Raw genomic sequence first — 24,350 nt, 5'->3', positions numbered from 1 at the left:
TGACACCAATGAACACAACAACAAATAAAATACATTATATGCCATGAATGGATTTTTCATGTGGGCTTTTTCACAAAGCAAGGACAATGGAGAACAACGTAACTTAAGGAGCTGAAAAACCTCTCTCAAACAGAAAGAGCTTGTAAGATGACGTCTTTTGGTACCCTCTTCATTCTGCTGCGCTAACAAGCTTATAAAACTGGTGTGCTAGTCACAGCCGAGACGTCTGTAATTGCCACCATATTGAGAGCACTCTGTATGATGCCTGCCTAACACATCACTTGCAATAAAGGCAGGAGTCAGAACTTCTTGCTGCTAATAAATAAAGCAGAAGGGAGCGACGCTCTGCTCTTTCCTTACCTGTTTTGTTTTTGTGGAGGTTGAAGCAGCAAAATAAATTAATTGTGTACTAAGAGGATATGGCCCAAGAGGCATGCTCCCAACTGTTTCATTTCATGGCAGAAGGCATGCATATAACATAGCTACAGTTAATGGCTCCTATTTGCCATTCTATGCTATAAGGCCATTCCCCAGTCTGTAGACCCACTCAGCCAATCATGATGGAGCGGGCGAGAAAGCACCACAACTGCATCAAAAGTCCATGGACTCAATAGTGTGATTCACTCAACACAAGAGGGGAGTAGAATTTATTTTCCCCCATCTCCTACAGCTGAACACAGGGAGCAACTTGATGGGGAAACTCAACGTAGGAACATAGGAAGCTAGCTGCCTTATATTAAGTCAGACCATTGGGTCATCTAGCTCAGTATGGTCTACACAGAGTGGCAGAGGCTCACCTCTGGAAGCTTCAGGTGTGGAAGCTTCTCTCAGCTGGAAATGCCGGGAATTGATTGTGGGACCTTCTGTATGTAAATCCGAGGCTGTACCTTGAGCTATGGCCCTTCCCCAGCTATTAGGTAAAGGTAAAGGGACCCCTGACTATTAGGTCCAGTCGCGGATGACTCTGGGGTTGTGGCACTCATCTTGCTTTATTGGCCAAGGGAGTCGGCGTACAGCTTCCGGGTCATGTGGCCAGCATGACTAAGCCACTTCTGGCGAACCAAAGCAGCGCACGGAAACACCGTTTACCTTCCCGCCAGAGCAGTACTTATTTATCTACTTGCACTTTGATGTGCTTTCAAACTGCTAGGTTGGCAGGAGCAGGGACCGAGCAATGGGAGCTCACCCCATTGCTGGGGATTCGAACTGCTGACCTTCTGATCGGCAAGCCCTAGGCTCTGTGGTTTAACCCACAGTGCCACCCGCATCCCTGTTATTACCAGCTATTACCCTTCTTCAACGGGGTGATGCTGTGGGTTAAACCACAGAGCCTAGGACTTGCCAATCAGAAGGTCGGCAGTTTGAATCCCCGCGACGGGGTGAGCTCCTGTTGCTTGGTCCCTGCTCCTGCCAACCTAGCAGTTCGAAAGTATGTAAAGGTGCAAGTAGATAAATAGGTACCGCTCCAGCGGGAAGGTAAACGACGTTTCCGTGCGCTGCTCTGGTTTGCCAGAAGCGGCTTAGTCATGCTTGCCACATGACCCGGAAGCTGTACGCCGGCTCCCTCGGCCAATAAAGCAAAATGAGCGCCGCAAACCCAGAGTTGGCCACGACTGGACCTAATGGTCAGGGGTCCCTTTACCTTTACCCTTCTTCAAATGTGCTAGTCTATAGTCATGTGGTGCCCTCTAGTTATCGTTGGACTACAACTTCCATGGGACTGATGCTTCACATCAACCTGGGAAGGTCCCGTATTTTTCGCTCTATAACACGCACCTGACACGCACATCGTTTTTAGAGGAGGAAAACAAGGGAAAAAACATTCTGAATGAAACAGTGGATGTATCATTTTTGTGCTTCATGCTGTGGCCACAGACATGTGATCTGATAGTGAATTTGGGGTGACCCAATGCAAAAATCCTGAGAATCCCTGTGGATCCATGCTTTGTAACCACGTTTTTGCACCATTGCAGCCCCAGGCAACAGTGGGTGCGTGATTTTTTGGGGGCAGGCTGTAGCCATGGACATGCTATGTGCTCTGATGGTGAATTTGGGGTGACCCAATGCAAAAATCCTGAGAATCCCTGTGGATCCATGCTTTGTAACCACGTTTTTGCACCATTGCAGCCCCAGGCAACAGTGGGTGCGTAATTTTTTGGGGGCAGGCTGTAGCCATGGACATGCTATGTGATCTGATGGTGAATTTGGGGTGACCTAATGCAAAGATCCTGAGGATCCATATGGATCCATGCTTTTTAACCACGTTTTTGCACCATTGCAGCCTCAGGCAACAGTGGGTATGTGATTTTGGGGGGGCAGGCTGTAGCCATGGACATGCTATGTGATCTGATGGTGAATTTGGGGTGACCTAATGCAAAGATCCTGAGGATCCATATGGATCCATGCTTTTTAACCACGTTTTTGCACCATTGCAGCCTCAGGCAACAGTGGGTGCGTGATTTTGGGGGGGCAGGCTGTAGCCATGGACATGCTATGTGATCTGATGGTGAATTTGGGGTGACCCAATGCAAAGATCCTGAGGATCCATGTGGATCCATGCTTTTTAACCACATTTTAAGTGGGGAGGGAAGGAAAAACACAGAACGGACAAGGAGCACGAGAGGGGTGTGCAGAGAAGCAGCTGGCTAAGAATGCAGGAGAGGGGTTTAAAGGGGGGGAGGAAAGGAAGGCAAAAGTTTCCCCTCACCTACCCACCCAAGCCAGCCAGCTCGCAAGCGTGCTCTCTCTCTCTCTCTCCCTCCTGCACGGAGCTTTCCCTTCTGCTTGCCTGGAGGGGAGGGGCTTTCCCTGCTCTTTGTTCCGTTTGAGCAAACACAGCAAGGAAACAGAGGTGGGTGGGCAGTAAGACCCTGAGGCAGAATGCAGGAAAGCAGCCACTTACTCTTTTCAGCTTTCCCTTCTAGGAGACGCGCGATTTTTGCCTGCTTTTTTTTGCCTCCCCTTGCACCATTTGGCTCCAGGGACCACACATTCGCTCCATAACACGCACAGACATTTCCCCTTCCTTTTTAGGAGAAAACATCTGCGTGTTATAGAAGGAAAAATACGGTAAGTCATCTACAAGACCCAAACCTCTTTTGCCCTACTTAGTGCTACATCTTTTTATGAGTTTGAATGGTACAAACCGAATGCTCTTATAAGTGTGTCACAGTAGGGCTTGCTGTCCCTTTCAATGCTGATCTCCTTATCTAGATCAGGGTGAAACCATGAAGCCAGTCCGCCTGGCTTTTTCTAGCATTGATTAAATTGCTCTCCAGGAGATTTGTTCTCCCTCCACTTCCCTGTTGGCATTTCTCTCAGTGGGGAATTTTTCAAGGACAGTTAAGGAACTCAGATGTAATTGCTGTACTTTCCATTAACGTTTAAAAATGCTGTCCTTTAATGCTCACAGTTTCTTGTGTGCATAGATTATCCACAAAGGACTATATATATATATATATATATATATATTTGCTTTCGTAGATTTTCACGGGTACAGGAATGCAGGTTTTGGTGTCCTCGGGTGTCTTCCCGTGTAAAAGTTGGGGTGTCTAGGCGACGTTTGAGTGAGACCTCGTCGAAACGTCGCCTAGACACCCCAACTTTTACACGGGAAGACACCCGAGGACACCAAAACCTGCATATATATATATATATATATATATATTATATACACACACACAAACATACATATACATATATATACATACATATACATATACATACAGTGGTACCTCGGGTTACATACGCTTCAGGTTACAGACTCCGCTAACCCAGAAATAGTGCTTCAGGTTAAGAACTTTGCTTCAGGATGAGAACAGAAATCGTACTCCGGTGGCGCGGCAGCAGCAGGAGGCCCCATTAGCTAAAGTGGTGCTTCAGGTTAAGAACAGTTTCAGGTTAAGTACGGACCTCCGGAACGAATTAAGTACTTAACCTGAGGTACCACTGTATACATATACATGCCATAGGTGAATGAATGGAAAGAATCAAAGAGCAAACTGCACATGGACAGAAACCTTTTTAGATCCTGGTAATTTCTAGAGGGATAGCCATGCTTGTGGTCAAACCCAGGAATAAAGAGATGAAGCACATAAAATAGACTGAACTCTGGCCACATTACTCCCTTCATGCATAAAAATGTAAAGTATAATCATGCTCTGCAGTTTCTGTGGCTGCCCAATCACTGGGATTCATCATGTGCACAGGTGAAAATGCCTGAATCACGTACAATATCCATTTGTGTGCCGTGCTCAGTCGGTAGAGCATGAGACTTTTAATCTCAGAGTCATGGATTCAAGTCCTACACTGGGCAAAAGATTCCTGCATTGCAGGGGGTTGGACTAGATGAGCTTCGTGGTCCATTCTGTTGGGAAACTGTGTATGTGCAGCTACTCACACAGAGTCAATTAAGGTTTGGCAGACAGCCAGAAGGCAATCTGAAGGAGTAAGTCTGCCTGGTGATAACAGAGGCACGGAGACAGCTTCCTGATTGGTCAAGCTCTTTTCAAGGGAGTGGTAATTAATGGCCCACTAACTGGAATGTGTTAGTTCAGGAGTTCAGGTTCAGAGTTCAGTGTGTCAGTGTAGGAGTTGTGAGTCGTGTCAGAGAGAGCTAGCAGAAGATCTGTGTTCTGTTCCTGTAAATAGTCCACTGTATATAATAAACACCTAACTGCAAGTTCCTGGTTCCTGCTTCGTCTATCCTGTCTGCAGCCAAGTTGCCAATTGCTTCCGTGGATTCTGCATTTACTTTGCTAGGTCTGGCTAAGGTCCTGCAACTAGTCAGAAAGATGTGAAACACCAAATAAGTTTTGCCAATACATTCCATCTCTACGATTCTATGATTCTATGTTCTCAATCCAGTAGCCCAGAGAATGGTGCAGATCTGAACGGCTGTAGCCTCATCATATGTGCAATTGGCTTCATTGAGCAAAAGCAGCAGGTTTGGTTAACCCACTGGCTGTTTCTTTGCCAGCCATAGTTCTGACAACAATATTCAGAAAATTGTTGTCTTTTTTTCTGGAAAGCCGCCAACATCAACCTCACTGAATGGAAAATGAAGATATTTGAAACAGCCTTTAGTGCGCTCATGCCCATATACACATCTTCACACAGAAGCATATGCACAGCACTGGGCCTCTGGCATTGTTGATTCACATGTGTGTGGGTGTGCAAGCCCCCATACTTTATTCCTACATGTCTCTGGGTCAGGAGAGCAGGCTAAATATAAAGAAGCAAAGTTAGCTGCATGGGAAGTATATAATAAGCTGCTAAAAACGTGGAACACTGGTCTGAAACTTGATCTCCTCCCCCTGCTTAAGTCAGTTATTTATGGTGTTTGTGCAGATTTAATGATGTTTTTTCCCTTGAAAATAAATACACAAAATCAGAGTCTCTCATCAATCCAGCTAAATCTACTCATCCTGCTTTTCAGCAGCACAATGACCTTTTCATGCTGTCTGAGTAATGTGTGCCTTACAACATTCGTAACTGATATAGATTGCTTGTTCTCTCCCTGCATGGTGGCCTCATGATTAATAGCACACTGAGAACTAGCTCCTTGCGCTCAATTCATCACCTGTCATAATTGTTCAGTGGTTAAATTATTATAAATCTGGGACTGTCCTGAGACTGTGAGGTTGACAGGGAAGCAGAGGGCAAGCATGTTCTCATGTTGTGTTCAAGACCTATAGCCTGACCTTCAGCTTTGCAATATGCTGGGGACATCTTAATACTGTCTCCAGTATTTTGCAGATTCAGACAACCAGTTGATGCCACATTCCTGTAAGTTCTCTCCCCCGCCCCCATTCAGTAAGTTGTGTTGAAAGGCCAGAGTAAAGGACCATATTTTTTGCAATTTTCATTGAGAAAATTCCTTCAAATTTGAAAATAAATGACCCGAAAAGTCCACCCCATATAACCTCATGTAGAATGAGTTTTGAGTGATGTATGAGTGATGTATGGAAGTGAGAGCTAGACCATCAAGAAGGCTGATCGCTGAAGAATTGATGCTTTTGAATTATGGTGCTGGAGGAGACTCTTGAGAGTGCCATGGACTGCAAGAAGATCAAACGTATCCATTCTTAAGGAAATCAGCCCTGCGTGCTCATTGGAAGGACAGATCCTGAAGCTGAGGCTCCAATACTTTGGCCACCTCATGAGAAGAGAAGACTCCCTGGAAAAGACCCTGATGTTGGGAAAGATGGAGGGCACAAGGAGAAGGGGACGACAGAGGACGAGATGGTTGGATAGTGTTGTGGCTAGTTTCAGAACTCACAGGGTTAAGGAGTTCTGAGTGACGTCTCTCCATTCCTGAGGCGTGACTACAAGGTGGGAGTGGTGTTTTCTCACTGTCTGTTTTGTTCCGGCTTCTGAAGGAGACACAAGCAATATGAGCGCTCTGAGCCCAGGAAAGCTCTTTTATTGTTTAACTGTGTGTATCTGAAGAAGTGTGCATGCACACGAAAGCTCATACCAAGAACTGACTTAGTTGGTCTTTAAGGTGCTACTGGAAGGAATTTTTTTTTGTTTTGCATGAATAAAGACTGAGTTATAAACACACTGACGTCTAAGTGTGTTTGATCTGATAAACACCGGGGAGCAACAGCACGCTGCGGGAAAACTCTGCAGCTGTGGCTGACGGAGGATGGAGGACGGGGAGCAGAGGCGCCAGGCGGAAGTGTGCCGGGCTTCCATTCAAGCAGCTGTGCCTAATTGGGGTCCAGTTCAATTAGCTATGCCACATTATCACAAGTGTTCTTGAAGCTACATGAGCCTGACCAAACTGCGGGAGGCAGTGGAAGACAGGAGTGCATGGCGTGCTCTGGTCCATGGGGTCACGAAGAGTTGGACACGACTAAACAACTAAACAACAACAACAACAAAGAATGAGTTTTGGAGACGAGCAAACACTTATAACCATTTGAAGTGGAAGGAACAACACGAGGAAGGGAGCTCTTTCTTTGATTTGATTGGCTCACATTTCGTTTGAGTGCCATTTTAGAAAGAAGACTGCAAAGAGAGAACAAGTTAGAACTTAACAAAATTGTAAATGCAAGGAAGAGATTGGACACTGTATCATCACCCCGCCCACCACCGGCCATGCAGTGCGAACCTATGTAGTTTTGCTGTAATCACCCAGCCGCTCTGTATGGTGACCTGCATTCGGAGAAAGGCATAAGCTGCTCAAAACCTGGGGAGGAGTTGCTGCACTAATTCTTGGCAGGGAGATGATTGTTGCCTTCTAGAAGTCAGAAGGAGGCATCAGTAGGGAGGTCAGCGTCATGCAAAAGTACCATCAGGAATCCTGAATTAACTCTGCCAGTCGGTTTGCATAGTCCTGAACTTTCCTCTGCCTCTCCCTCCCAGTAAGCAATGAAGATTCACCTACAGTGGTACCTCAGGTTACATACACTTCAGGTTAAAGATGCTTCAGGTTACAGACTCCGCTAACCCAGAAATAGTACCTCAGGTTAAGAACTTTGCTTCAGGATGAGAACAGAAATCGTGCTCTGGCTGCGTGGCAGCAGCGGGAGGCCCCATTAGCTATAGTGGTGCTTCAGGTTAAGAACAGTTTCAGGTTAAGAACGGACTTCCAGAACGAATTAAGTTCTTAACCCAAGGTACCACTGTACTGGAAAACCAACATAGCTGCTCCCCTACACCTGTTGAGCTGATTCTAGAATAATACTAATACTAATAATACTAATAATAATAAGAAAGGTGCAAATGCCTTGGTACTCAAACAACTTGGAACCCAAACACTGCAAACACGGAAGTAAGTGTTCCGGTTTGCAACCCCTTTTTGGAAGCTGAACATGCTCTGTTTTGAGTGTTACACTTCCGATTTGAGTGCCACGCTTCTGTTTTGAGTGTTACGCTGAGGTCTGTCTGTTTTTGTGGTTCTCTTTTTTTTTGTTTTTGTGACTGTGTGGAACCCAGTTCAGCTCCTGATTGATTGATTGATTGATTGATTGTGTGACTGCAGTACATTGTTTCTTGCTTTCATTTTATGGATCAATGGTCTCATTAGAGAGTAAAATTCATGTTAAATTGCTGTTTTAGGGGTTGTTTTTAAAAGTCTGGAATGGATTAATGCATTTTGGATTACTTTCTATCGGGAAAATGCGCCTTGGTTTTGGAAGGCTTTCGTTTTGGAACAGACTTCCAGAACGGATTAAGTTTGAGAAGAAAGCTATCACTGTAATAAAACACTGCACAGAAAGCTTCACACCAGGATTACTTTTTTACAGTGTTTTATCCATGGGCATGTGAGCATCAGTAACACAGAGGGGGAAAGAGTCGTGAATGAACTGTACAAATGGAAAGTTGCGACAATCCACGAATGAACAGCACTCTATATAAATATTGGGTTTTTTTGTTTTTTTAAAAAAATGTGACTATGGAAAGTTTCTAAAGTTTCTAAAGCATTGGTTTTGTTTTGCAAACAAGGCCGGGTGGTCCTGAACTCCGGGAAGATCCGGGAAGAAATTTAGATGGAGAGAAATGATTTTGCGAGCACCTCAGCTCTATACAGCCCAAAGTAAATGTAAATGTTCTTGATTGAATAAATCAAACACAGTGTATTTGATATCTAGCAAATCATTTTGAGTTTTATGGATTGGGGAAAAAATCCACCACAGCCCACCCTCAAGACTGTATTCAACTAACTTCTACTCAGCGTAGATCCGTTGAAATTAATGGACTCAACTTAGTAGGGGCAATAAATTTCAGTGAATCTGCTCTGAGTAAATGCTGCTTGAGTTCAACCCTCAAAGTTGTACTCAAGTCAAAGTTCTTATTAAAAGTGTGACACAGGAAATTAGCTTTTCTCAGCCAGCAGAGGGAGCAGCAAGTAATAGATCGATGAGGAGGAAGACTCCTTGCTGGGCAAGTTCCAGATCACAATGCCACCTTTCTGCTATCATCATGTAATACATGAGCTTGGGAAACAGATATTTCCACAAAGCTATGAGATGAAAACATAGTTGAGTAAGACCATGAGTTGAGGGCAAAGTCCATCTTACCATCTGTTAGAGTGGGCTGGCAGAAGCTATTATTCTATGCCATGGAGTCCTTTTGAAGAATTATGGAAGCATTTTTTTAAAAAAATAATACCCCTACAGCGATGCTTATGGAAAATGCATTGCAATCCTAATCCTGCCACAAAAGAAACTATTGTCCTAGTTCATGTTTCTCAGGATATTATATTAGCTATCAATGAATTGCTATGTAGACATTCTGGTTGAGATAGTAATACAATGGCACCTAGGGTTACAGGCGCTTCAGGTTACAGATGCTTCAGGTTACAGACTCGGCTAACCCAGAAATAGTACCTTGGGTTAAGAACTTTGCTTCAGGATGAGAACAGAAATCGTGCTCCGGCGGCGTGGCGAGAGCAGGAGGCCCCATTAGCTAATGTGGTACCTCAGGTTAAGAACAGTTTCAGGTTAAGAATGGACCTCCAGAATGAATTAAGTTCTTAACCTGAGGTACTACTGTATTGTAAAGTGAAAGAGAAGGATATTAATATTCGTTGACCTGAAATGTTATAAGTGGGGAGTTGTAATGGAAAACCCTGATCCTAAACCTTTGATGCCTTGCAGGATATCTTCAGAAGAAGAAAAGGCTAAGGGAGTGAACCCTACACAAATCCAGATTGGGGTCCCTAAGGCGGTTGGGTGGCACCTTGTAAGCATCCTTACGGCAACTCCTGCAGCCAAGTTGGTGCCAAACATCTTGCTCTGCTTTCCTTCCCAGGACCTCCATACACACTGCCCAGGCTTGTGCCCTGGGGAGGTCAGTTGGTGCTGCTAATGCAATGGTTTGGCGTCACCCCCAGAAGCACATTCTGTTGTCTCTTGACACAGACAGCGGCATAGCTAGCCGCTCAGGTGCCAGGTGTAGCGCGAGCCGCCCATGGGGGTGGGGCGTGCTGCGTGGAACCTTTCCACCACCACCACCCCCCTCAGCTGTAGGGCAGCTGAGGGTGAGGCTGTGGGCAGAAGCAAGCCCCACGCTGCCATTTCAGGCAGTGCAAAGCCTGCAGGAGCCCAAGCCACCACGTCACTCCCAGGAGAGACGCGTGGCTCGGGCATGCTGCAGGCCCCACAGTAAGTGCCGGCCCCCGCAGTGTGGCGCGCAGTGCCAGCCGCATTTCGTTACATTTGTTAACTGAACTAAAAGGTTTTGTGAGCCCCCCTTTTTTGGGGGAAAAACCCCAAATATTTTTGTCACCCCCCTCAGTGATGACACCCCGGGCAGCCCGCCCCCCTTCCTCCGCCACTGGAGACAGACGGATGTTTTTTGGCTATATATCAATAAAAAACATATATCTTTAAAATAAATCTCCAACAGACCTTGGGAATTTGTTTAGTTTGCACATTCCATGGACTTTAACATAATCTCCAACAGGTTTTGGGTAACGTGCATATCTCAGGCACAGGCAAACTCAGCCCTCCAGATGTTTTGGGACTACAACTCCCATCATCCCAAGCCAACAGGACCAGTGGTCAGGGATGATGGGAGTCGTAGTCCCAAAACATGTGAAGGGCCGAGTTTGCCTATGCCTAGCATATCTCAACTGCATTTTGTGCCTTCTCCAGGCAATTTGCACTTTCTCCGGTCAGTATGCCTAGTCTCCTGGTGCTGGAGGAGACACTTGAGAGTCCCATGGACTGCAAGAAGATAAACCTATCCATTCTGAAGGAAATCAGTCCTGAGTGCTCACTGGAAGGACAGATCCTGAAGCTGAGACTCTAATACTATGGCCACCTCATGAGAAGAGAAGACTCCCTGGAAAAGACCCTGATGTTGGGAAAGATGGAGGGCACAAGAAGAAGGGGACGACAGAGGACGAGATGGCTGGACAGTGTTCTCGAAGCTACCAGCATGAGTTTGAGTAAACTGCGGGAGGCAGTGGAAGACAGGAGTGCCTGGCATGACTTTGGGGTCACGAAGAGTCAGACACGACTAAATGACTAAACAACAACATACCTAGTTTAGTAGTATGTAACCTGCACCCCACAGGTACTTCTTGCCCACTGCTTGGTCTTCTATGGTACAGACTTTTTATTTTATTTTTAACCACACAAAACATGCTGGTGGAATGGTTTGGCCCACACTTCTGTGCTTGCAACCATTGTCCTATATGCTCTTGCCCAGGAAAAGCATTTGTCCTGATTTCATTACAAATGCAACTTTACAGCGCCAGGAAAGTTCCATTGTGCTGACCTCATTTGATCAGATATATTTGGCTCGCGGCAGCCTTGAGTGGCTTCGCCATCCTACTCTAATGAGAAACTCATGATACCTAGGACGATATGTCAAATAATCCCTCCAGCAGCACCTTAACTAATGACCACTTGAAATTTTTGAGAAGGCCAATGCACCAGCCAACCGTATCATTGTCTCTAACTAACTTGGTTTGATTAGCATCCCCTTGACTCTTTCCGGAGAGAAGCTTAAACTGATATTACAAAATTAATGCATGGGTTGGGGGTGGAAATATTAGCATGAAAAGGTGCTCCAGATGAATTATATTCAGCGGCTGCTCAAATTGTCAAGAGTTTTTCAAGATAGTGACAAATGGAGCAACCCGGTGTGCCTCAACCGCACCAAAGTAGGCGAGTTCAAAATATTATATCAAAATGTATCAAATATTATATCAAAATGTTCTATCTGAACGTTGCAAAACAGCCTCAGGTGCGCAGCCAGTTGCCCCCACCCCTGTTTTACAGTGCAAGCCTACATGTGTCTTCTCATAAGTAAGTCCCATTGATTTCAATTGGTTGGATTCCTAGGTAAATATATAAAATGAGCCAGTCAGTGTGGTACAGTGGTTAGAGTGTTGGTCTAGGAACTGGGAGACCAGGGTTCAAGTCTCCACGCAGCAATGGGTACCCTTGGGCCGGTCACTGTGTTTGAGAATAACCTACATTACAGGCTTGTTGTGGGGATTAAATGAGGGGGAGAACCATGGTCACCATCTTGAGCTCCTTGGGAAAGTGTTTGATATAAACACAGTCAGACAGTCAATCAATCAATCAATCAATCAACCAAACAACCAATAAAAAATACTCATTATCCCATCTCCTGCCACACATTTCAGAAGATCTCCCCCACCCCAAATCCTTCTGCTTGATCCCCTTCATATAAAAGTCAGAGGTTTCTGCACATATATTATTATTATTCATTTCCCATGGAGCGCCTTCACAATACAAGAAAAACGTACGGAACACCATTGCAAATATAAAAACAGTAAAATTGAAAAACCATTAAAATAATAACTTACAATCTATTTTCAAATGACTTCTGAATACCTCTCCTCTGCATATTCATATATCACACACACACATTTTTCTCTTTCTCCATTTTTCTTCTTCTCTTTTTCCTTTCTCTCTTCTTTCCTGCTTTCATTCCCCCTCCCCTTCCCCCACTTCCATGTTGTCCTGTATCTTATACACTCTCTCTTAGTTATTATTATTACTTTTATTACAACACACCTCTCTCTACTAATTTCCTTTTTGCATGTATGTGTCTTTTGTATTTGATTATACTAATATAATTCCTAATGGATGGGGTAAGGTAATTAAGTATTTAATCACATCTAATGAAATGTGTTGTTTTTGTCCCCGTTCACTTTCGGCTTTTCATTATGTAGACACCTCCCCACCCCTTACAAAAAGAAGCGTTGGTGAGACAATGCTAAGATGACTAGGCCACGTGACAGTACAAAGGTGTTTCTCGAAGCTTCAACACACACACACACATATATGATATAAATGTGTCCTGTTGGATGAGGCCAAAGTCTCACCTTGTCCAGCATCCTATTACGACAGTGATCAGGCAGATGTGGATGGGAAGCCTGCTAGCACTGTATGAGTGACAGCTCTCTCTCCCTGCTTTTGATTCTCAGCAACAGATATATACCAGGCCTCGAGGTCTGGGTGAGGAATGAGCAAGGAATTTGGTCCATTTTTCAAAGCGGTTTGTGAAGCAGTTTTAGTGAGCAAAAATTGTGTACAAAAATATGCAGTTTAGATTTTTATAAGGGACGAGGGTGGCACTGTGGTCTAAACCACCAAGCCTCTTGGGCTTGCCAATCGGAAAGTCGGTGGTTTGAATCCGCACGGCGGGGTGAGCTCCCATTACTCTGTCCCAGTTCCTGCTAACCTAGCAGTTTGAAAGCACGCCAGTGCAAGTAGATAAATAGGTACCGCTGCGGCAGGAAGGTAAACGGCATTTCCATGAGCTCTGGCACTCATCACAGTGTCCCTTAACAAACTACAGCTGCCAGAATTCTTTGGGGAAAACCTATGACTGCTTACAGTGGTATCATAGTGCTTTGGGGGATGAGGATGCCACTGTGGTCTAAACCACCGAGCCTCTTGGGCTTGCCGATTGGAAGGTTGGCGGTTCAAATCCCTGCGATGGAGTGAGCTCCCATTGCTCTGTCCCAGCTCCTGCCAACCTAGCAGTTCGAAAGCACGCCAATGCAAGTATATAAACAGGTACTGCTGCGACCGGGAGGTAAATGGTCTTTCCATGCACTCTGTTTTCTGTCACAGTGTCCTGTTGCGCCAGAAGCAGTTTAGTCCTGCTGGCCACATGACCCAGAAAGCTGCCTGTGGACAAACGACAGCTCCCTCAGCCTGAAAGCGAAATGAGCCCCACAATCCCATAGTCGCCTTTGACTGGACTTAACCATACAGGGGTCCTTTACCTTTGTAACTAGATTTTTCTATATATATATAAAATGCATATATTGCTGACAAATGCGCTGGGAATGCATATTTTGCTTTTCACAAGGATCTATTTTTATGTATGAAGTCATAGAGTCATACAACCTTAGAGTTGGAAATCCATACAAAATCTCTAATTGTGGACTTTTCATCTGCACAGACCAGGATGAAACAGACCTGTGAATGAACTCCGGTGAAATGGAAACAGTGTGGGATTAGTTGCTCAACCAATCCATAGCCTCTGTAGCTACAGGTGGAAGGAGGCCACCCTTCAAGTAACCCATAAACTGATGCACCTGGCAAAGCTATAGCTATGCACCTGCTATTTATCTAAGAACAGGAAGCAGCCTCAAAATAATATTGCGGTCTCTTCAGATGCAAATCTGGGGAGCACTTCACTCTGGAATCCACACCCTGCCTTAGACAAATTGTAACATCCTCCTTCAACCCAACAGTAACAACATTTGACTAATCGCTCCACAGTAATAGGCCCAGGAGCTCAACTTCTGTTTGATCAGCTTACATGCTGCCAGTTAAGGCTGGCACTGCCCCACCAATCTCAGTCCACTTTCAGCCAGTTCGCTTTTATCAGCAAAATTCAGGGTTATGGTGGAAGACTGTATCTGCATGGCAGAGAACCTGCTTTTCATGTAGAGCCTTGCATTAAAATTCCCCTGGCATCTCTCGCTAAAGCCTTCAAAAGAATGGTAGCCAATCAGTGTAGACAGTACTGTGGTCAGACTTGTAGAAGACAGCTTCCTTGGATTTTTTTTATTTAGACTTAAAATCATTTTTTTAAAAAATGCACAGGCTAGTTATTTGGATCAGAGTCCTGGTTTTGCTTACAATAACAGCAGCAACCATTTAATATATCTAGGTGATATAAATAATTTTCACTCTCTAAATACAATAAACGATTTTGTGTTTTTGTAAAAAGCCCTCTAGGGACGCGGGTGGCGCTGTGGGTTAAACCACAGAGCCTAGGACTTGCCGATCAGAAGGTCGGCGGTTCGAATCCCCGCGACGGGGTGAGCTCCCGTTGCTCGGTCCCTGCTCCTGCCCACCTAGCAGTTTGAAGGCATGTCAAAGTGCAAGTAGATAAATAGGTGCCGCTCTGGCGGGAAGGTAAACGGCGCTTCCGTGTGCTGCTCTGGTTCGCCAGAAGAGGCTTAGTCATGCTGGCCACATGACCTGGAAACTGTATGCCGGCTCCCTCAGCCAATAAAGCAAGATGAGCGCCGCAACCCCAGAGTCGGCCACGACTGGACCTTATGGTCAGGGGTCCCTTTACCTTTACCTAAAAAGCCCTCTATCCAAAGCATCCCTTATTGGCCAATCTTGCTTTGGGGGGAAAAATGAACCTGCTTTAACAAAATGTGAATGAGAACCAATGTGGTGTAGCGGTTGGAGTGTCAGACTAGGACCTGGGAGACCAGGGTTCAAATTCCCCACTCAGCCATGAAGCTCACTAGGTAACTGAGGGCCAGTCACTGCCTCTGAGCCTAACATAAACTCACAGGTTGCTATGAAGATAAAACTGGAGACACCACCTTGAGCTTGATGGAGAACAGGTGGGATATAAATGCAAAAGAAAGGGGAAAACAAAAGACTATACAACTGCACATTTGTAAAAAAGGTAAAGGTAAAGGTACCCCTGCCCGTACGGGCCAGTCTTGACAGACTCTGGGGTTGTGCGCCCATCTCACTCAAGAGGCCAGGGGCCAGCGCTGTCCGGAGACACTTCCGGGTCACGTGGCCAGCGTGACATCGCTGCTCTGGCGAGCCAGAGCCGCACACGGAAACGCCGTTTACCTTCCCGCTGGTAAGCGGTCCCTATTTATCTACTTGCACCCGGAGGTGCTTTCGAACTGCTAGGTTGGCAGGCGCTGGGACCAAGCAGCGGGAGCGCACCCCGCCGCAGGGATTCGAACCGCCGACCTTTCGATCGGCAAGTCCTAGGCGTTGAGGCTTTAACCCACAGCGCCACCTGCGTCCCTCGGCACATTTGTAGGCGCACTTAAAAAGAAGCAGTTTTCCTTCCTCAAATTCTTTTTGGCCCCAGTTCCCACCAAAGCAGCTGATTCTGTCTTTATGGATCACTTAACAGCATTTCATGTAAAATAGCATGTTTTTGAATGCCAGCTTCAGTCTAACATTCAGAAGAATCAAAAGAATGGAATGGATCGAAGGACACACAGCAATCACCAGTGAACAGATATCATCTTTCCATCTGCTCCTCGCTTGGCAGGAAGGCATTCCCACAAGTATCTCAGCCACAAAGCTGCAGATGTAGAGCATCAGGAAAGAGATCAGAGATTTAATGGCGGTGATGTGAGCATCAGTCCTCAGGTCCTTGTTGTCCGCCGCACCGTGCCTCATCTCCTTGGTGTGTCTCCACAGAGATGCAATGAGCAAGGTGGATGATGCTACAAAGAACAGAAGCGGGATGACTGCCAATGTCAGGAACATGATGAAACCCTTGAAGTAGGAGATGGTCCCGGCGGGGCTGTCAAAGGTGGCGTTTCTCAGAAAGCTCCTGGTTGAGTTGCAGAGGTGGACACTATAATCCATCCAGATGAAAGGGAGAGAAGAGATCAAAGAGACCAGCACCGAACCCAGCACAATCTGCGGAACCATCCTGACGATTCTCAGCTTGATTATCAGAAAGTACCGCTGGGTGAAAGTGCTGATCTTGGCACAGTAGAACATGCTGAGGCACGCAGCAAACCAGAGGCAAGCTGTGCTGGCCAAAACCAGGAGGACATAGTGGACTCTGATCACTTCCCACTGGTACATCTTCGGTAAGAGGGCAGAGTGCAGGATGGTTCCCTGGAGAAGAAGCCGAGATGAACAGAGGCAGACCAGGATCACGTCGCAAGTGGGCAGCTTTTTCCTTTTCGCCCAGTCTGTGTAGCCAACGGCCACAATGAAAGCACTGGCAGCCATGCCCACAGCGCCCTGGCTCACAATTATGACTTGTAAGGTTTTATGAACAGAATCTGACATCCTTGCACTCACCCTTGCCTGTGCTTCTTGCCTTTGTGATATATCCACATACAATCTGCGATTTGGACAATCCTGTCAAGGATCTTCAGGGGTAGCATGTAGCTCTGGTCATGTTGAGAAACAGTAGACAGGGCAATGTGAAGTATTGGTATTACCTGGTTCCATCAGTCCTACAGCCTTCCATTCTTTTGGGATCCAGCCAGAGCACATGCATTGTCCACACCTACATTCTCATTCTCCTGGTCCAGGAAGTCGCCCGAAATCTATACTGTGTGTTTTATTCTGGTGTTGTTTCAGGGCATGCAAATGCTTGGTGTGATTTCCAATTTGGCTTTAATCCCAGCCTTTCTCCTGAACATACATTTGAAAGATGCATCTGCTCAAACACATCTCTTTCACCCCTTCCTGCTGTCCATTCTCTTCTTATAGTCATACTTTAGATTCTAAGATCTTCAGGGCTACAAACTATGTGTGTTTTTTTTTCTTATGCTATAAAATAGGGAGGGTTGAGAATACTCCTCCTTCATGATCCCATTTGCAGCCCTTCGAAAATTGGTATGTGTGTGTTGGGCTGTTTTCAGTGTCAGTGGATGTATGATTATAGGGAGGAAACTTATCAGAGGAACTCCTTTGGGCTGGTGACTGATCTATCGCCCCCCCCCACCGGTACTCTGTTCCTGGGGGGCATCCTTTCTTTACCCTGACCAACTTTTCCTCCAAAATATCATTTGGACCATTGGGGGACGGGGAGATATGGTGAACCCATCAGAGATGCAAGGGAACTCTGGTAAATTTCAGGCCCTCCTCCCTTCCCTCCAAAAATATTTGCAGTTCTTGAATTGTATTGTTTTCGATATGGGCCAATGGCCGCAATAAATCTATAGATTGCAGTTCTTGAAAGGGAAGAGGGAGTTTTGTACCCTCCTGCCCATGCAATAAAAATAAAAATAAAATAAACCAGCCCATATGTTCAAAAATTTGGCCAGACCTACTGCTGGAGATAAAATCGAGTGCTGCTTTGACCCAGGGAACCAGGAAGAGGGCCTTCTCGGTAGTGGCGCCCGCCCTGTGGAACGCCCTCCCATCAGATGTCAAAGAGATAAACAACTACCTGACATTTAGAAGACATCTGAAGGCAGCCCTGTTCAGGAAGTTTTTAATGTGTGACATTTTAATGCATTTTTAATCTTTGCTGGAAGCCGCCCAGAGTGGCTAGGGAGACAAATAATGGGTGGGGTACAAATAATAAATTATTATTTTTTATTATTTATTTATTATTTATTTTATTATTATTATTATTATTATTATTATTATTATTATTATTATTATTATCATCATCATCATCATCATCATCATCATCTGCCTGCCGGAAGGGACTATGTAGGCCAGTGGTGGCCAAACTTGGCCCTCCAGCTGTTTTGGGACTACAATTCCCATCATCCCTGACCACTGGTCCTGTTAGCTAGGGATGATGGGAGTTGTAGTCCAAAAATAGCTGGAGGGCCAAGTTTGGCCACCACTGACGTAGGCAAACAGGCATGATGTTTGTGCTATACCTCCAATTTCAGAGGCAATATACCTCTATCAACACCAGTTCATAAAAATCAGAAGTTGTGAGAGTGCTGTTGCACTTAGAACATAAGAAAAGCCCTACTAGATCAGGCCAAAGGCCCACCTGATCCAGGATCCTGTTCTCAGAGTGGCCAACCAAATGTCTGTGGGAAACCAGGGAGCAGAACATGAGCACAAGAACAACACTCTCCCCTCTTGCAGTTCCCAGCCAATTGTATTTGGAAGCATTGCTTCCTCCAACTCAACTGTGGGGACAGAGCATGATCATCATGGCTAATAACCATAGACAGTCCTCTCACCCTCTTTCAAAGCCATCTAGGTGAAGGGGTGAAGACGGGAACAAATCAATGAATGCTCCCATCTGCTATCCCGAGCCCTGTTGGTGTCATCACCCATGTGCAAGTGGATGAATGCCTCTGGTCATTTTCACCAAGTCATGCTGCTCACACATGTTGTAAGGAGTACCATGAGTATTTGCCTGGGTGAGGCCCTGAGCACAGTGAGGAGTTGCAGAACCAGGCCCTTGCTGTGTTTGTCTTGGGGGAGTTGGGTGTGGCCAGATCAGGAGATGTGCAGCACCTGGAAGCAAGCCCAAGAGGAGTATATAAGGCCAGCATTTTGCCCTGGTTCTTTGCCACAGCAATGTGGTTTATACTCTGCTGTTCCTGTTCCTGTTCCTGATCGAGTTTCCATCCTCCATTGAACTGCTACCATTGTTATCATCCATACCTTGGTCCTGGTGTGTCAGGTCTGGATGGCGGCCACCTACAACCCAGACAGTGACACATGTTGGGTGGCTTTTGAGTTCCTTTGCAGATCCTTGGATTTAATGGAAGCTGTGGCCTCAACTCCATTAATGTCTCATGCATTCATTCCCTGGGGAAAGCAAGACTGGCAAAAGTCAAGAGGATGACAAGAGAGGGAATGGAGTGGGGAGAGTCATTCATGGCATATAAGGGAGGAGAACAAGTACTTTTCACACAGAGCACAATTAAAACTATTGGACTCACAGTCACAAGATGTGATGGTGGCTCAGGTGGCTTCAAAAAGGTGTTAGGCAAATTCATGGATGTTGTGGAGTTGGAAACCTGCCCCCCTGCCCTAGGGGCAGTTCAGCTTCTCCCTACTCCCATCCAAACCTAAACCTTGAGTGAGAGCATTTTCAAGATCTGCATGTGTGTGTGCGCACACACACACACACACACACACACACACATATCCTGGGATGGGCCAACTATTGCTTAACCCCCTGCCCCAAGTCACTGCTGAGCATTTTTTAATCCACCTTTCCCTTTATTTCCCCCTTTTTTAAATGGCATGACATGAATGAGAGGCTTAGAACGCAGTAGGAAAGATTAGTGGACTTTCCAAAATATACGTAATCTACCCCCAGGTTCCAGTTCTGAAGCTTTATTAAGAGGAAGGATAAAGGCAAAGAAACAAAAGAGTTTTTCTATCATATGTGGTGGGAGTGTAAAAGGGTGAAAGACTTCTGGGAAATGATATACAATGAATTGAAAAATATGTTGAAATATACGTTCGTTAACAAAACAGAGGCCTTTCTATTAGGAATGGTAGGAAACAAAATTAATAAGAGAGACTGTAAACTGTTTCAATATGCAGTGACTGCCGCAAGGATACTTCTGGCCCAAAGATGGAAACAGGAAGAAATTCCAACAGTGGAAGAATGGAGAAGGAAATTGACTGAATATGCAGAATTGGACAAATTGACTGGGAAGATTCGATATCAGAAAGACCAAATGTTTATCGAGGACTGGGGGAAATTTACAGAATATCTGAAAAATATATGTGATGTACAGACAACGCTTGTTGGTTTTGAAGAGACTCTGTGAGGGTCCTGTGTGAGTGTCTGGAGGCGGTTGGAGGATGGATGGCGGCTAACAGATTGAGGTTGAATCCTGACAAGACAGAAGTACTGTTTCTGGGGGACAGGAGGCGGGCAGGTGTGGAGGATTCCCTGGTCCTGAATGGCGTAACTGTGCCCCTGAAGGACCAGGTGCGCAGCCTGGGAGTCATTTTGGACTCACAGCTGTCCATGGAGGCACAGGTCAAATCTGTGTCCAGGGCAGCTGTTTACCAGCTCCATCTGGTACGTAGGCTGAGACCCTATCTGCCTGCGGACTGTCTCGCCAGAGTGGTGCATGCTCTGGTTATCTCCCGCTTGGACTACCGCAATGCACTCTACGTGGGGCTACCTTTGAAGGTGACTCGAAAACTACAACTAATCCAGAATGCGGCAGCTAGACTGGTGACTGGGAGCGGCCGCCGAGACCATATAACACCGGTCTTGAAAGACCTACATTGGCTCCCAGTACGTTTCCGAGCACAATTCAAAGTGTTGGTGCTGACCTTTAAAGCCCTGAACGGCCTCGGTCCAGTATACCTGAAGGAGCGTCTCCACCCCCATCATTCTGCCCGGACGCTGAGGTCCAGCGCCGAGGGCCTTCTGGCGGTTCCCTCATTGCGAGAAGCAAAGCTACAGGGAACCAGGCAGAGGTTTTTAAAAATTATTTTAAAAAAAGAAACAAAAGAGTTTATTCTCTAAATATCCTGTACCAGACAACTGAACATAGATGCTGAAGCTAACATGCGTCGTCCATGACATTCTGAGATGACAAAGTGGTGGCAAGCGGATAAGAATGCATGGCACATGATAAGCTTCATTTTCATCCCTGGAGACTCAGGGGAGAGGGCCTCTCTCCACCTCTCAGGTGTGACCAGCTGATGTGCATTTGGTGCATGCCGTTCCAGCAAGTACACACAGGGAAATGAGCCGCTGATGTTTTTCCAACTTGAGAAGATGGAAACAAAAGGAGTGCCATGGGAGATATTTCTTATCAACTCCTGGTAGGCAGAAGTTATCAGGGAGGGTGGAATCCATCCCACTGATGCATAGAATAGAGGACATGCATTCTCTGAAATTGAGAATCTAGCCAGATATTTTATTCTTAGGGCCACCTGCAGAGAAAAGCCATCAGTGACAATTAGCCATTGTTTGTAGTCTAACCTCTAGAATAGATAATGGGCAGCGAAACATTTTCAGCCTAAGCCTGTAGGGCCACATCGCAGTGGTGGGTGGAGCCAGAGGAAAAGTGGGTGGAGCAATGAATATAATTTTTGCTAGTTTGCACTCACACTCACATCCCCCTCTCTATCCTTTAGCCGGGAAGCAAGAGGCATTATGCAACAATGCTTTCTCTATGTTCTTTATCCTGCTTCCTATTTACACATCTGCCCTTAGGGTCCAGTTCCCAGGTCCACTATTTAAATTACCAGCAGCAACTAGAGATGGATGGAATTTCAATTGCTCTGCATTTTTAACTGAACCAAGCTAATTGACACATCCCAAACTAATACACAGATCAGAACACAATCATTTTTCAGATTTCGCACTTCTCCAAAATTTATGCGATACAATTTTCAAAAAAGTTCCAAAATAAATGAACAATTCCCGCATTTTTGGTTTAAAAAATGCATTTGAAAATACACATAAAATGTGTATTTAAATATGTATTTTGTGATAACATGCATACTTTAAAAGTATTTAAAGTGCAAATCCCCCATGTATATATTACAAATCAATGTAGGAACAGGACAAATGGATTTATGAATGAACATATGGGAGATTGGCATGGCTCCTCCTTTCTGTAGTGGCAACTATGTGCCTTGATTTGTCCACCCTGCCATTCACAATTAAAGCTACAATTGTCAACACACTTCCTCTTCCAGAGCTCATGAACCCATTGCAACACACCCTCAGCACCTGCATCTGAAGACCACAGCATGAATCAGCATGAGCTATTTATTGAAACATGACAATATTGTTCAAACGAGGAGCCGGATAGTGTTTCTCAGCTTTTTCTGTTGTAGCAAATAATATTTCCTTCAAGCCACATGATAGAAGAATAAGATCATTTCCTCCAGACTCTGCCAATGGAGATACAGAGATGTTGCCAAAGGCTGTTTGGCTTCTGCTCAAAGAAATGTCTGAGTAATTTTTAGGGAGATTTGGGGGGGGGGGAGAGGCTTGACTATTAGTAAAATTTCACAAGATGCTTCAAACATCCCTAAGACTGACTCGTTCCTTTGGGAGTCTTGGGATAGGAAGGTGATATAGTTGTCCACAGTCTCTGACGCAAAGGATCCCACAAAGTCATGAGGAACATCTGCCTGAGTTTGGAATTTGTGATAATCAAACTGATGGCATGTCCTGAATGATATCCGGCCACCATAACAATGGACAATACCACTGTCAAGGGATTGATGAACAACATGAGTGAAATCTCAGCTGCAAAGGCTACAGTGTAGAGGAGAAGGAATGATGCCACCATCTTGACTGCTCTCAATTGAACGTCCATCCTCTGATCTCTAAAACCTTCTCTGTTCTGTTGCATCCTCTTAACATGGTGCAGAAGGGAGTGAATCAAGAAGACAGAAGAAGCTAAGCATATAATAAAGGATGGGAACGTCCCTGCAATGTACAGAAGAGAGGAAAACAGCATCCCGGTGGTCTGAACATAACACCTCCCAGTACTGTTACCCAAAGGGAGATTTGTCCCATTGCAGCATTGGTAGCAATCTTCAAACCAGTTGAAAGGAAGGGAGACAAGTAAGGAACCCAACACTGATCCTAGGAGCAGGTGTGGAACCATCCTGGAGATCCCCATCTTAATTTTCACGAGGAGAGGCTGGGTAAAGGTGAGAATTTTCATGCAGTAAAAGGCAGCAAGCCACGTGGCTGTCCACAGGGTAACAGCATTGAAAAATGCCCAGAGGAAAACGACAGATTTTGGCATATGTTTTGGATTGCTGATGTCAGTAAAAACTGAGTAATGGATGCCCAAAGTTAGCCCCAGGAAAAGAAGGCGGGACACACTCAGCACCAACAGGATCATGTCGGAGGAAGAGAGCGTTTTGTTTCTGGACCATTCGAGGCCACTTGCAATGGTGATGAATCCATTTCCCATCAAGCCGATGACAACCATAGCTGTGATGACAATGAGAGAGAAAGAATGGAGAAAAGCTGATCCCAACATCTCTCCTCGATTTGCGGACAAACAGAAGCTGATGAGAGACTTCCTGTACCTTGGACAGCAGATTGTGTGTGTGGCTAAGATGCCATGCAGCTCTCTCTGTCTTTTATCCAAGAGAGGGCTAGAAATGCTGCAGAAATTTATTTAAGCTAGGATTGTTTTGCTAGAAACATAAATATGGACTGGGCAGGTCAACATCCTGTTTGCAACATTTGCATGGTCTTTTCCATGTCGCTGTGTACCTACTGTCAAGTAAATGTGGACGTCAAAGAGTGGTCTCCTTCTGTCATCCTGACTGCCAAGCATATTACAAGACTCTTTAGAAGCATGTGGATTTGAAGAGTCAGACCTGAAATGTCTCCATATTGGGAGGAAAAATGATATAATTGGGCCCTGTTCACTTAGCCAGGCACACCTGTTCAGATGATCACCCAGCCCTTAATCTATCTTAATATCATCTCTGTTTTATGGAATGGTCTTCCCAGAAATGTCCACCTGGCCTTGCCATCATTGCAGCATCAGGAAAAGGTGTTTTTGTTTTCCCAGGCATGTGGGCAGAATCAACAATATTCTATTCTATTCTATTGCTAAATCTGTTGCGTGGCCCACCAACCAAATGCGCACCTTCCTGTATTCTGGAGTGGCTTGCCGGTTCCTGCTCAAGGCAGAGACATGCTGACAAAGGTTTGTATAGTTAAAGCTATGGTTTTCCCAGTAGTGATGTATGGAAGTGAGAGCTGGACCATAAAGGCGGCTGGACCTAATGGTCAGGGGTTCCTTTACCTTTACCTTTAAATGAAGAGTCCTGGAACTGAATTTAGGATGTTTTACATGCAAAGCACCACTACTAAGTTTTGCCTCTCCAATCCTCCAGACCCTTCCCAACCCACGTCCTCAAGAAACAGACAGGGAACATAATGTGACAAACAGCTCAAAAGCAACCAGTGCTTGACTGTCTTACCCTGTTCTATTT

General features: G+C 45.4%; 1 protein-coding gene and 1 long non-coding RNA gene across 2 annotated transcripts in view; both read right to left on the bottom strand.

The window, feature by feature from the left end:
• Nucleotides 1-24,350, bottom strand: part of LOC310843992 — a 468,743-nt gene that overhangs the window by 363,930 nt on the left and 80,463 nt on the right. The window lies entirely within an intron of this gene.
• Nucleotides 15,846-16,751, bottom strand: LOC310842775 (taste receptor type 2 member 40-like; the record flags this gene model as incomplete). The annotated part of the gene is made up of 1 exon (XM_083734914.1): nt 15,846-16,751. One exon carries the CDS (start codon nt 16,749-16,751, stop codon nt 15,846-15,848), a length of 906 nt encoding a protein of 301 aa, XP_083591040.1.

The sequence above is a fragment of the Podarcis gaigeae genome (assembly GCF_964106915.1).
Source record: "Podarcis gaigeae genome assembly, chromosome: 4".
NCBI classification, from domain to species: Eukaryota; Metazoa; Chordata; class Lepidosauria; order Squamata; family Lacertidae; genus Podarcis; species Podarcis gaigeae.
This window is presented reverse-complemented; position numbering and strand designations above follow the sequence as displayed.